The sequence below is a fragment of the Eriocheir sinensis genome, chromosome 5 (assembly GCF_024679095.1).
Source record: "Eriocheir sinensis breed Jianghai 21 chromosome 5, ASM2467909v1, whole genome shotgun sequence".
In the NCBI taxonomy this organism is placed as follows: Eukaryota; Metazoa; Arthropoda; class Malacostraca; order Decapoda; family Varunidae; genus Eriocheir; species Eriocheir sinensis.
In genome coordinates this window covers 6,139,553-6,152,879 of record NC_066513.1, presented here as the reverse complement: position 1 = coordinate 6,152,879, position 13,327 = coordinate 6,139,553, and the positions used below count along the sequence as shown (strand labels likewise).

At 45.7% G+C, this 13,327-nt stretch overlaps 1 protein-coding gene across 2 annotated transcripts in view; it reads right to left on the bottom strand.

Annotated features, from left to right (window-relative positions):
- Positions 1-12,291, bottom strand: part of LOC126983785 (PR domain zinc finger protein 15-like) — a gene marked incomplete at its 5' end in the record, with an annotated part of 50,485 nt that extends 38,194 nt beyond the window's left edge. For both annotated transcript variants that reach the window (XM_050836890.1, XM_050836896.1), the window contains 1 exon segment: positions 12,175-12,291. In XM_050836890.1, coding sequence (XP_050692847.1) covers positions 12,175-12,291 — 117 coding nt within the window.
- Between the last annotated feature and the right edge of the window lie 1,036 nt (positions 12,292-13,327).

The following is a 13,327-nucleotide window of genomic DNA, read 5'->3' as shown; positions in this document are numbered from 1 at the left end:
TGTGTGTGTGTGTGTCTTTGCTGTTACTCGATCCACGTGTTTTTGTGGTCGGAGTCTAGATGGGTAGGTTGGCCGCTCACGCGCAATGGTGACAATGAGAAATGGCATGGAGCAACCAGAGACACGCCACACCAACAACAGCTTCTTCCTTCCATTTAACTGCAGCAACAAGTCCATAACTTGGGTAAGGAAGCACAAGCCGCGAGAGCCCTTACTTTAGCAGACGACCCCATGTCGATACAGGGCAAGTGCTTTGTTTACGTTGTGGATGTGGATACGGGCAACCGACCTTGGCCGTGTGTGACGCACACCCGGAAAAGTTGGATTTGCCGGTTGCCCAAGCTGCCGCCAATGCGGTGGGAAGAAAAGGGCCCAGTGTGATACCAGGTTACGGACAACCCACAACTTGCTCCCGGATGGGTGCACGGGCGTTGCCAGTAGCCACAACAGTTAGAGGAAAATGGCCAGTGTGACACTGCCTTAAGGGAGCGAGGCCGCTGACCGGTGAGCGCCAGCGATGACGTCATCGGACTCCCAGCGAATCACAAGCAAGTTTTCAGAGCTCAGCCAATCGTAAGGCTTCATCTGTGGCATTAAAACAACCCGTTCCCTCTTCCTGTTTTCCTCCTTTTTCCAAGGTACGTATTTTGAGATAACAAGGGAGTAAAGGAGGAAAAAAGTGAGCTCCGGGGGGCAGCATGCGCCACTATAAACAGTTGCCTCGCCATGACGGGCTCGGGGCCGACCATCAGGCCCAGATGGATAGTCTACCGGCGCCATTGCCCACATGTTAAAAAAAAAAAAATTTCATTGGTCAGAACAGATAAGCCCCTTTTCAGTGTTTTCAATACCTCGAGTTACGCGATCCTCAAGTTTAGCGCTATACCTTCGGAACGAAGCAAGCGCGAAACTCGAGAGGGTAGTGTATTCCCTGCCTTCATGGATCTAGAAAAAGCTTATGACAAAGTCGATTGGCTGGCACTGTGGGACGTTTTAAAGATATATGGTGTGGGAGGAAAACTGCTTAATGCAATAAAGTCTTTCTATGAGGATGCATCCGCTTGCATCAAAATTAGTGGAGAAACAAGTGAACATTTTGAGATAAAAGTGGGCTTGAGGCAGGGGTGTGTCATGTCACCATGGTTGTTCAATATTCATATGGATGGTGTTATGGGAGAAATGAAGGGCAAAGTTGGGAAAGTTGGAGTAAAAATGTACGCTGAGGGAAGGAGGTGGGTACTGAATTGAATCTTATTTACTGATGACACAGTGATCATTGCAGAAAATGAAAGTGACTTTCAAAATTTGGTCAGTGTTTTTGATAGTGTATGTAAAAGGAGAGAGCTGAAGGTAAATGTCAACAAAAGTAAAGTGATGGTTTGTAAGCAGAGTAGAAGTGAGGTTGTGGATTTTGTATGCCCATATAGAGTGGGAATTGAATGTGAAAAAGAATGCAAAATATTTTTGAACAGTAAAGAAATGGAGGAGGTTAAAGAATTTAAGTACCTTGGATCAGTTATGTGTACGCATGGTGGTACAGAAGAGAGACAAGAGAAAGGGCAATGCAAGGAAGAAAGGTGGTAGGGTCTTTGGGACGTATCATGAATGGCAGAAGTGTGAGCATGGAGGTTAAGAGGGATTTGAGAAATACAGTAATAGTACCAATCCTCCCCTTTGGGGAGGGGGTAGCTGAATGGTTAGGGTGACGGTTCCGCGTTCAGGAGCTCCAGGAGGGATGCGGGTACGAATCCTGGCCGCCGCACAGCTGAGGTTTTTCAGTCACCGCCGAGTGGCCTAAGAATACCCATATGCTGCCCTGAAGACCACCCGGGGGGCAGAATGAGCAAGATGGCGCCACTATAAACACTCGCCTGCGCCAGATCGGGCTGGGCCGACCATCAGGCCCCATCGGGAAGAAGCCTTGGCCCGACCATCAGGCCCCACCGGGAAGAAGCCTACTGGCGCAATAGGCTGCGACGTAAAAAAAAAAAAAAAAACGCAAGCGAAACATGGGCCTGGAATGAAAGTCAGAGGTCTAGAGTGCAGGCAGTGGAAATGAGTTATTTGGGGAGTGCATGTGGTGTGAGTAGAATGGATGGAATGAGTAATGAAAGTGTGTACGAGAGTTTTGGAATGTGTCACGTGGGTGAAGGGAAGAAGTGTGGAGTGGTGGAAGAGGTGAAGCGACAGACTTTAAAGTGGTTTGGCCACAGGGATCGAATGGAGGAGAGTAAGATGACCAGGAGGGTGTATGTAAATGAGATAGAGGGAGAGAATGTTAGACGACCTCCAGTGAAATGGAGAGATAGGGTACAGTAGAATGTCAGGGAGAGGGTTGAAAGATCCTTGAGAAACTTTGAGCAGGCAAGGAGGGAATGTCTGGATAGAGAGAGATGGAAACTCTTCTGCCGTGACCATCCCCTGGTGGAAGCTCCTAGGAGCAGGCGTCAAAGATGAATGAATGATTAGCGGGCATTTTTTTTTAGCTGTTTTCTTTACTGTAAAAATAAATAAATAAATTAAAGAAAAAGAAATAAATCCACCTCTCCAGGTACCCATTGAGTGTCCATGTCCCAAAGCCATAGAGTAAGAGAGAGAGCACAAAGGACTTGAAGATCCAGATCTTTTGTCATTCTGCACAGGTATCGACAATGCCATATACTCGTGCTGAGCGAGTCTATAACACCGTGGGCCAAGCCAATTTGCCGTAAGACTTCCTGGCGAGACTCACTGTTGTTTTGAACAACGCTACCAAGGTATGTGATATTTTCCGAGATCTCAATGTCGTCGCCACAGCATGCATGTACAGACTGTACCGTTTCATCTAGCAAGCCTTCAAACACCTGTACCTTGGTCTTGGCCCAGGAGACCTGAAGTCCCAAGGGTTTTGCCTCCTCATGCAGTGCCTCGAAAGCCATCAGCAAAATCTCCAGCAACTCAGCCAGGATTACTGCATCAATGGCAACAACAAGGTCAGTGACCATGGTATTGCCAATGCATGGTCTGCAATGACTCTGGTCCACAAATCTGCCCAGTGGATAGCCCAGTGGATAGAGACGACCAGCCCCCTCTTCCAGGAATGGTACCAGATTGGCATACGGCAGTCAAGACTGTGTGCAGCCCACACATCACGTTCTCACCTCCAGCTTTGAGCAGCTCCACACTGATGTTACAGATACCAGGAGCCTTTCCACAGCTCAACTTTGCCACAGCCTCTCTGACCTTGTCAAGAGAGGGTGGGCCTTCACTGATGGATGGATCAGCATCCACCATCTGCAACCCAGCAACTGGAAGCTGCCCACTTGGATGGTCCGCCGTGTACAACTGCTCAAAGTACTCAGCCCAGCAGGCCCTCTGCCCATCCATGTCCAACACAAGGCAGCCATCAACTGTTCGGCTAGCGCTCACCTGAAAAGAAGACTTAGGGTGGAGCTTCACCAGGGCTCGGTAAGCAGGTCGGTCATTCGCATTTGATTGACTGTAAAGGTCGTGCCAGGCGTGACCAATGCTGAGGTTGGAGGACAAACACAATTGGTAAAAGACACCATATCTAATAACAAAATAATGGCACTCCTTTGGAGGACAAAAACGGCGGCTTAAGACAGCTGGAGCAGGACTGCAAGGTGGGGTTGGTTCCCACTTCCTTGCGGGTATATAGAAGCAGACAGCTGGCACGGGTCCAGAATACAACACAGGACATTGGAAGATGTCTTGGTTCGTTTCTCTCTTGCAGTCCGGTAGAAGACGCCCTCGGTCCAGCTAGAGACGGAGGCAACGGCAGAATGTTCAAGGGGGGCGGTTACGGGGTATTTTTCGAAGAATAAATTTAAAATCGGATAAGTAGAGGTTTTTAGCTCAAAAGGCCCTTGAAAGGTTAAATTGCCGTGTGGTGGAGTTTGTTTTCGTAATATTAAAACCCCTCCCCGCTGGAGACCATTTTTAAATGTCCCGCGCTGTTGCGTCGTACCCAGACATACGCGTCAACATATGCAGTATTATTCAATGTTTGTATATACGTAAAATTACATTAGAATATTTTTTTTCTCAGTAAATTTTGCTACTTGTGATCCTCATATTCCGCGCGGCCCGCTGGGCTGCAAGAAGGGAGGAAGCGGCGAGCCGCTCGGCACTGCAGTGCCTTGCGCAACACAAATGAGCTAGGTGTGTTGCAATTTTCCCTCCACTCTAGACAAAAAAAAGGCCCTACAAATGATTTTACAAGCGTAAGTCAACCAGAAAAAGCTACAAACACTGTTCGAGAGACAGAATGCCCAGTACGGTCATGCAGGAACACCTTGACCTTCTGACACCCTCACCTTTGATTGATTAAAACTTTCTTATAAAGGGGGACCAGATTCCTTATCATTCTCCAGTAAGTCAACAAGGTACACACAATAATATGTGAAAATTTCATGCCAATCAGATAAATACAAATGGCAAGACAGGGAGAAATAGAAAAAAAATCTTTAGGAGCCAATATCTCGAAAAGTAGTTTTTTACACTTCAAAAAATTTCACAAAATCGGTAAAACGTCTGATCGACTTTTGTTAGGTATCATTTAACCCCCATGGCGTCGGAACATTTCCCACCCGTGACCCCCCCCAGCGTCGGCACTTTTCAAAAAAAAAAATTTCTCCCATTATGTCAGAAATGCTGAAAAAACATAGGTTTAAGTCATGAAAAGTGTCAAAAATGACATCTGAGTCACGGTGTGTGTCGTAAATTGTCGCGTCGTATATGTACGACGCCGACGCTGGGAAGGTGACTCAGCCTGTGTCGTACATGTACGACGCCGACGCTGTGAGGGTTAAAACTACAACTAAAGAACAATTTTTGCCCCCTATAAATTTTTTTTTAAAATGTCAAAAGAAAACGGGACACAGAGTGGAGAAAATTATGTGACAAAAAACTGTAATTTTATTTTTTCGAAGACAAAACAAAAAATCAAAAAAATTCTAGCTGGGAAATGTAGATAAACAAAGTTTCTATGATATTTTTTTCAAAGAGATTAACTGAAAAATAAGGTCTGTGAAACAAAAAAAAACAAAAATACGCTTTGTTTGAGTCTCTCCTTAACTTCACCCGAATTTAATGAAATTCACAGAATATCATACCTTTACACCTACAAACAATATACTAATATTTCAAAGCTATTGGACGAACCATATGCGCAGGAGGACCCCTCGTAGCCGCCCCCCTTAACGGTCCACCTCTGTCAGCTCCACGAGGTACCAAGCCACTCGGGTCACCGGCGAGTTCATCCCTTGAGACGGGGGAGGAGGAGGACTATCAACCCTGCTCGGGCCAAGGCCGGAGTGTGGAGTCAAGAGTGGGTTAATCCAATCTGCCCTGGTGTGGTGGTAGACGATCCACGTCGCATTCGTTCGAAGCCGTGGGGTTGCATTCCAAGTGAATGAAGCTTCAGAGCGTGTTGGTAGGCTTGATTCCTCCCACAGCAACAATGAGTAAATGAATCCAAGCCCTGGTTCAGACAAGACTTAACCCTTAAACTGCTAAATGCTCGCAGCGAGCGGTAGTGCATTTGTTGGTGGTGCTAAACGCTCGCTGCGAGCTCCAGTCGCGCTCAAATCTCCCGCGTATGAGAGTGTTCCAACAATATTTCTCACCCCACAGGATTGCCAATTCTGTGGGTTTTCCACTAAATTTGGTGAAAAATCATATCACTCTAGCACGGAAAATCTACGGACAAGTAACTGGTGGATGTTCATGTTCAATATAGCGGATTTTTTGCATAGCTTCACCAATCACCTGACTGATTCTTTGACCAAATAGTTGTAAATTTTGCAGTTGGCAATACTACCTTGCCAGTACCCCATCAAGAGACCTCTGCAGTTCCCTCAATATGGCTGACCGTCGCGCATGCACTGACGTAAGTGTTCACAGGCAACACCCCCTCAACGTGTCTGTACGTCCTATAGATCTGGGCCTCCTTTCCAATGTTTTTTTTTTTTTTTTAGCTGCAATAAACAGTTTTTGAGATACAGAGGTTAAAAGAGACCCCCTTCCCCCGTTCGGCTGCCATAGTGCGCCCGGGGGAATAGTCGCCTCCCTCGCCATGCGCATTGAAAGGGTTAAAACTTGGCTTGACGATGGCCTTCGACTTCCTCAGTGAGACCCCTGACATGCCCCTCCTTATCACTCCTCAGGAGAGCTCTTCTACTGACAAGCCCTAGCCCTATCCCAATTCCCATTCCCTCCTTTGGCGCCACTCCTCCTCTCTTCTCAGCGTGCCAAGGCAAAGCCATTCCTAGATCTCGGGTGCTCTCCAACGCACTCCTTGGCAGCTTGAAAAGTCTCATGTTTGAAGATATCCCACAGTTCTACAGGGTCCTTAAGGGTGCTGAGTAAACGGAACTGATTTGAAACTCTCACTGCATACTCCTGAGCACATGCCAGGTACTTCAGCCTCTCGAGATGGAACACAATATTGTTGCATCTTGAGGTTCTTCTTGACCTGACATGAAGCTTGAATATTGCAACAACAAGCCTATGGTCAGTTGCAAAGAACTCAGCACTCCGGAAAACCCTGCAGTTCTGAGAGATCCTCCAACGAGTATTTCCGAGGATGTGGTCAATCTCCTTAGCTAACCCTCTGGCATTGCTATACAGTACCCTCTCGAGTTTCGTGCTTGCTTCATTCAGCAGGTATAGCGCTAAACTCGAGGATCGCGAAACTCGAGGTATTGAAATACATGAAAAAGCGCTTATTGGTTCCGGCCCATGGAAAAAAATAGTAATAGGCAGAAAATGGGAAGTGAGAACAGGTCGTTCTGAAGCCGCAGTTGAAGGCGGCTGCCTTACAATTGGCTGGCAGTTCTGAATACACGCTTGTGATCCACGTGGTGTCGTCTCCTAATGTAAGGGTGGTTGCTCGCGGTCACCCGTGGTACAGTTGGACAAACCTATAGCTTCTGGTAGTTTTTTGTGTGTTATGGTATAATCTGCTACTTTTTCTGTTATAAATCATTAAATCACTAACATCATAATTGACTTTTCAATGCCTATTGAACGTAAACCGCTGCCGCAATCGCAAAATAGCTCGCAGAGAGGTTCAACTCGCTTACTGCTTCCATATTTCCCTCACCGCTCACAAAGACCACAAGCGGACAAAAAAGAACAAATCCAGGCAAATTAACACTTTTAATGCTGTGTATTCCCACAGCGCGCATGCGTGTTGGACAGCAGAATGACTAATTTCAGCGGGGAGATATTTCTCGCAACACCGGCCAGTGTATAGTGGACCTTCTTCTTCTTCTTTTGACCTGTAATGTTTTGTATCGCTTCTTAGGTCCTCCTTCTCCACACTTTTATACTTCACAACATGCACTTAGGGCCGGTGGGTAGTGATGTGATGTGATGGTGTCGGAGGTATTATTGCCTTTACAATGGCACCTCGTGGCGGCTGCGGGGTTAGCCTCGCCCCGCATCTTACCACACACTCTCAACACCTGTCGCTTTCTCTGCAGCCACCACTACCCCATAGGCCAATTTCACATGGAAAACTATTGCGTCGATCGCCGCCATTGGTAACGATCAAAACAAACAGTGACTGTGAAAGCGGCCCTTATTTACTTCACAGTGCGCACTTATACACTTCACCCTGAACTTAGGTGTTTTTCTGTTCTTTTCTTTCCCTGATTTTGGTTTTCTATACCCTTTTGCTATTTTCCACTGTTACTTTTCACCGTCGCTGCCATGCATTACAGGTCAAAAGAAGAAGACGAAGAGGAAAACAACACCGGGAGATCTACAAAAAAGTTTTTTGGACTGTGGTTCCCCAGCACAGGGTGTTCTCTTATCTTGTTAATCAAGTAGTAAGCAAAGCAGCTCTGCCAGTCCATTTTATGAGTCTCTTGGTGGGCCATCTTCCACTGCTCCTCAGCCACTGCCGTCGTCTGTTTGTTTACATGCAGCCGTTCGGTACCCACGTACCCACGCTCGTACTCACAACCGTTTTCCATTCATACGGACAACCAACAACTCGCTCCCGGTTGGGCATACAGGCAACCACGGTTGCCCATAGCCCCAATGGTTGGACACTGCCTTTTAAGGCAGCACACATGACGCCGACGGTAGGTAAACGTGACCCGTACATGTCAAAGCACCGCGAAAGTCGTGGCGGTAATGCGCGAAAGTCGTGATGGTAAGAATTTAGGACTAAGCACTAAACTTGAGGATCGCGAAACTCGAGAGGGTACTGTACCAAGTCCAGCAGTGCAGCTCTGGTCTCTGATACCAAGAACCTGCAATTCTCAACCTCCTGGATCTTGCAAAATTCAGGAGAGAGCTGTTGATGTTCCTGGTACCAGAACCAAAGGGACAAACACATAGCTCAGAGCCAACCCTGTAAGTGCCAGTAGTAGCATTGAAGTTGCCCAGGACAATGAGTGTGTCCCGGGGAGGGCACTGGTCTAATATGGAGTCGAGTTTGGCGTATAACATCTCCTTCTCTTCAGTTTCACACATCTCAGTAGGAGCGTACACTGCAACAAGAGTGTGTGCTTCAGCCTCACTCACATTATACACTCATCAACTGGAGTAACCTCAACCACAAATGGCTGCAGTTGGCTGGAGATGCTCATAGCTACCTCCTCGAGACGGAAACCATTGCTCATGCCGCACCAGTAGAAGGTGTACCCACCCCCCCTTACTGATCTCGCCACTGCCAGGCCTCCTATGTCCACCTATGTCCACCCTCAGCCGTCTGAGCTCATTTGATAGGCAGGGTAGTCGGTCATCGTCCGAGAGGCTCCGCACATTCCAGGAGCCCTCATGCAAAGCCCTCCGAAGGTTAACCCCGGGTCTAGTTCTGCGGGCAGGTGCAGCCTCTGCACCACCCTGGCCACCACCAAAACAAAGAGAGGGGCTAGGGGTTCTTCCTCCTTCGATGTGCAGGGGTCTCCTAGGCTTTGCCCTGCACCCATCACTGACGGCAGGCTCCCCGGATGTGGATGAATCAGGGAAGCCTGCCGCCCAGCGAGACTTGATCAGGGTCGAGGCTCACGCCACGACCCCGACCTCTACTTTGTAACTTGTTTTTGGCTAGGAATATTTTTTATAGGGGGATGGGGTGCAAACCCCTCCCCCAACCAGCCTATATCATGGGCTGAACTGCCTGCTCACCAAAGGGCAGGGATATAGCACCCCTGGGAGGATACATCCCCCGGTTTCCCCCTGATTCTTGTCATATCCTCTACCAATCATGTTGTTCAGTGTCATCCTCAATTATCTATTATCCCAAGTATTCTTGTTTCCCTCGCTCTCAAAAGTTGTAAGAGTTAAGGGTTTGCTATACGTAATGGTACGATAAATGTGTTTAACATAAATATGTTTGGGATTATAAATGCTTAAAGAAAAGGTATTTCTAGCTCAAAACACTTGACCTTAAAAAGTGTCTGCGGTAAAAACCCAACTTTTAGGCGTTAACGCTTTCTTTAGTAAAGACCAATAAAGAGAATAGTTTAACCCTTTCACTATAGCTGGGCCAATACAGCGCCCTGCGCCGTATCCAAGATCGCCGCGCGCGCCAAATTTCAAATGTCGCTATTGAATAGAAGAAGTTTTCATCCATAAACTCAGCATAATCATCATGTATTATATATGAAAACATGCAGAATTAAATGGTGCACATAAAGAAACAAGTTAATTGATAATTTTGAGATGTAAGCATAAATATAAAGAGATGAAATAACTCGTATACTGGCTAAAGCGAGCCAGGACACAGTATGCGCGTCCTCAGATATGGTACGGCGCACGTAAGGACGCAGTACAGTAATCCCTCGCCATATCGCGGTTCACTTATCGCGGTCTCGCTGTATCGCGGATTTTCAAATTGTATCGTATCGCGGATTTTTCGCTATATCGCGGGATTTTGCGGTAAAATAAGCATTTTCTAGCCTAAAAAATTAAAACGATATAAATCAACGTAAGTAGGAACACACCTAAATAAGCACCTACGTCACCTACCTATTTTTTTATTATTCCGTCGCGGCCTATTGCGCCGTTAGTCTTTCCCTGGTTCACTCCTCCCCCACTTCCTTTCTTTCTTCTCCCTCTCCGTCCCTGTATTTTTCTCGTTCCTTATCATTTTTTTCCTCTTTTCCTTTCACCTCCCTCCCAGTTTTTCTCTTTTAATCTCTTTCCCTCCCACTCACACCCTTTCTCTCCCCCTCTTTCCTCACCTTTACCTGACCCTCCCTAACTCTTTCTTTTAATCTCTTTCCCTCCCACTCACACCTTTTCTCTCCCCCTCTTTCTTCAACTTTACCTGACCCTCCCTACCTCTCTCTTTTAATCTCTTTCCCTCCTACTCACATTTTCTCTCCCCCATTTCCCTCACATTTACCTGACCCTCCCTACATATCTCTTTTAATCTCTTTCTCTCCCACCCACACCTTTTCTCTCCCTCTCTTTCCTTTCCTTTACCTGACCCTCCCTACCTCTCTCTTTTAATCTCTTTCCCTCACACTCACACCCTTTCTCTCCCCCTCTTTCCTCATCTATACCTGACCCTCCCTACCTCTCTCTTCTTTTCCCGTCCCATTTCCTCCACCCATTTCCCTTGTTTCCTCCTTTCTCACACCCTCTTATCTTTAGTCTTATATCTCACTCTATCACTCTTCCTTCCTTTCTCCTCCCCATTAGATTATATGAACACACACACACACACACACACACACACACACACACACACACACACACACACACACACACACACACACACACACACACACACACACACACACAGAAGGGGAAATAGGAAGGGTGTGTGGAGGGAGGGGCAGAAGTGAGTCAGGTCATGTCCTGACCAAAGCCCTGAGCCGAGTCTCCCTTCTGCCACACCCTCCCCACACTCTTCTCATTTCCCCTTCTGTGTGTGTGTGTGTGTGTGTGTGTGTGTGTGTGTTTACAACTAGGTAAATACACACACAGAAGGTGAAATGGAAAGGGTGTGGGGATGGAGGGGCGAAAGTGAGAGTCAGGTCATGTCCTGACTGAAGCCCTTACCTGACTTTCTCTCAGGACCTGACATGACTCTCCCCACTGTCGCTCCCTCCCCACACCCTTCTCCTTGTTTTCATCCTCTTTATCTCTCTCTGTTTCCTCCACTACTTTTCCTTGTTCTCCCTTACATCTTCTATCGATATTTTTTTCATGACTCACTCTGTCCCTCTCCTCCCTCTCCCCTTCCGTATTTACCTAATTGTCATATAAAAGAAGTGAGCTGCGCTCATATTGTCCTTTCTCTGAGTATTCTTCCGCCCTGCCAAACTAATTCCTGCGCGAACTTCGTATTTACGAAGCAAATATTGAAAATCGAAACAAGAATTATAGTATCATTTATTGGGACCGCGTCGTAACAATGAAACGTTGTAGGAAGTGTTTATAAGAGTGTGGGAAAGGTCAATAAGAGTGTGGGAAAGATTTGTAAGAGTGTGGGGAGGGTTTATAAAGCCTTAAAATATATATAAATAATAAAAAAATATAAGATCGCTACTTCGCGGATTTTCGCCTATCGCGGGGGGTTCGGGAACCTAACCCCCGCGATAGACGAGGGATTACTGTATACGCGTCCTCGTGTTGAAGGGCTTAATACTCTGAAGCCTTCTGCAATTGTCACAAACTTTTCCCTAAAACATACAGTTGCTATACATTTTATGACATAAAGCTGTGCAAAGATCTCTAAACAAGCAATATTGTGAATATGTTCCGTAAAAGCCTATATTGGTATCATACTCTCAGAGATGCTCTAGTGATGCCATAAAACTGTTCAAAGACCTCCAAACATTCAATATTATGAATTTATTATATAAAAACATATATCATACTCTTAGTAATGCTCTACTGAGGCCTGTCTCCATACAGTATGTGGCTCAATATCTTAATGCACAGTAAGCCCTGCATCATACACAGGAGACATCCTTCTGTCACTCAGATAAAAGGATAGAAAAGCCGAATAGCTTAACAAATTACTTAAAGAAGAAAAAGAAGAAGAAGAAGAAAAACAAATGATGAAGAGGAAGATATATAAACAAATGAATATGAGGAAAGAAAATCAATCAAGTTTTTCTTTAAATATCAATCCTCATACACTTCTCATTTCTCTATCTTCCTCCTCCTCCTGCTTTTCTTTTCCCCTAAGCTGTTCCTCACCTGGCATGCCACCAAGTTGTGGGTGGTAGGTGACCCTATTGGGATGAGACTTAGCCAATTACACAGCCACTTCCGAGACAGGTCAAGAAAGGTGAGGCCACCCCCCTCATGGCAGATCTGAGGATACAAATGGCTGAATAATCACATGAGTCTTGTCAAAAATATATGTCAGGTCTTTGTCTCTCGGGAGAGGATATCTGCTGGATTTTCTTTAGCAGAGACCTGTTTATAAAAGGAAGAAGACCCTAAATCTTTTATTTTGCTCATATGGTTTTCAATAAATAGGATTTCAAAATTAAAGTAAGCAGATTTCACTATTGGTCCATACATACACTTCCTTAATTTGTAATATTTTTTTAGAATAATTAGCTAATCTTGTGCCTAATTCCAGTGCAGTCAGTTCCATCTGAGGTAAGGTTCTCAGTTCAATATAGGCCACTTTTGCCTTTAACAGAACTAAATTACATTAATTTTATGTCCCGCAATAAACTACTGAAGCATAAGACATTTTTGAGGCATCACAGAATACATGTAACTGTGTAGGAGAGGTGCCGCTAATTTATCACCTGATTTACGAAATCCACATTTATATAAAACACTAATTGACCAAGTTTAATAAGTGTACAAATATAATTTATTTTGATGAATTTACTTTACTACCTTAATTATTTTCAGTTCTACATTAAAGGTAGCAGCTCTCAGATCTCCTTGATCCTATGTTAGACTTGTATGAAAAATGGAACCTGATTACCTTATGGCAGCCGAGACTGAGTGAAACCTATGGATCATGGTGTTACTTCCAGCTCTGAGCAGCTCCAGTGGTGTTATGTATGCCAGCTTCCTTTCTACCCCTCAACCCCACCACAGTCTCTTTGACTTTGTCAAAAGAGGGTGGTTTATCAGTAAAGGGTGGATCAGCATTCACTATTTATGACCCAGCAGTTGGTAGAGGTAGGTCTATCTGGATGAGTAACGTAATGCGCTCAGCCACACCGAGCTGTAACCTTCTTTCCCTCTTCCTGAATAATTCTTCTCCCCAATGGATGCACCAAACCCAGAGGACATGTTGGCACACCCTTAAGCTTAGTCCTCCAATATGTGTACTATATAATGGTGTCCCTGTATAGCTGGGAGAAGGGAGTCCTGGAAGTTG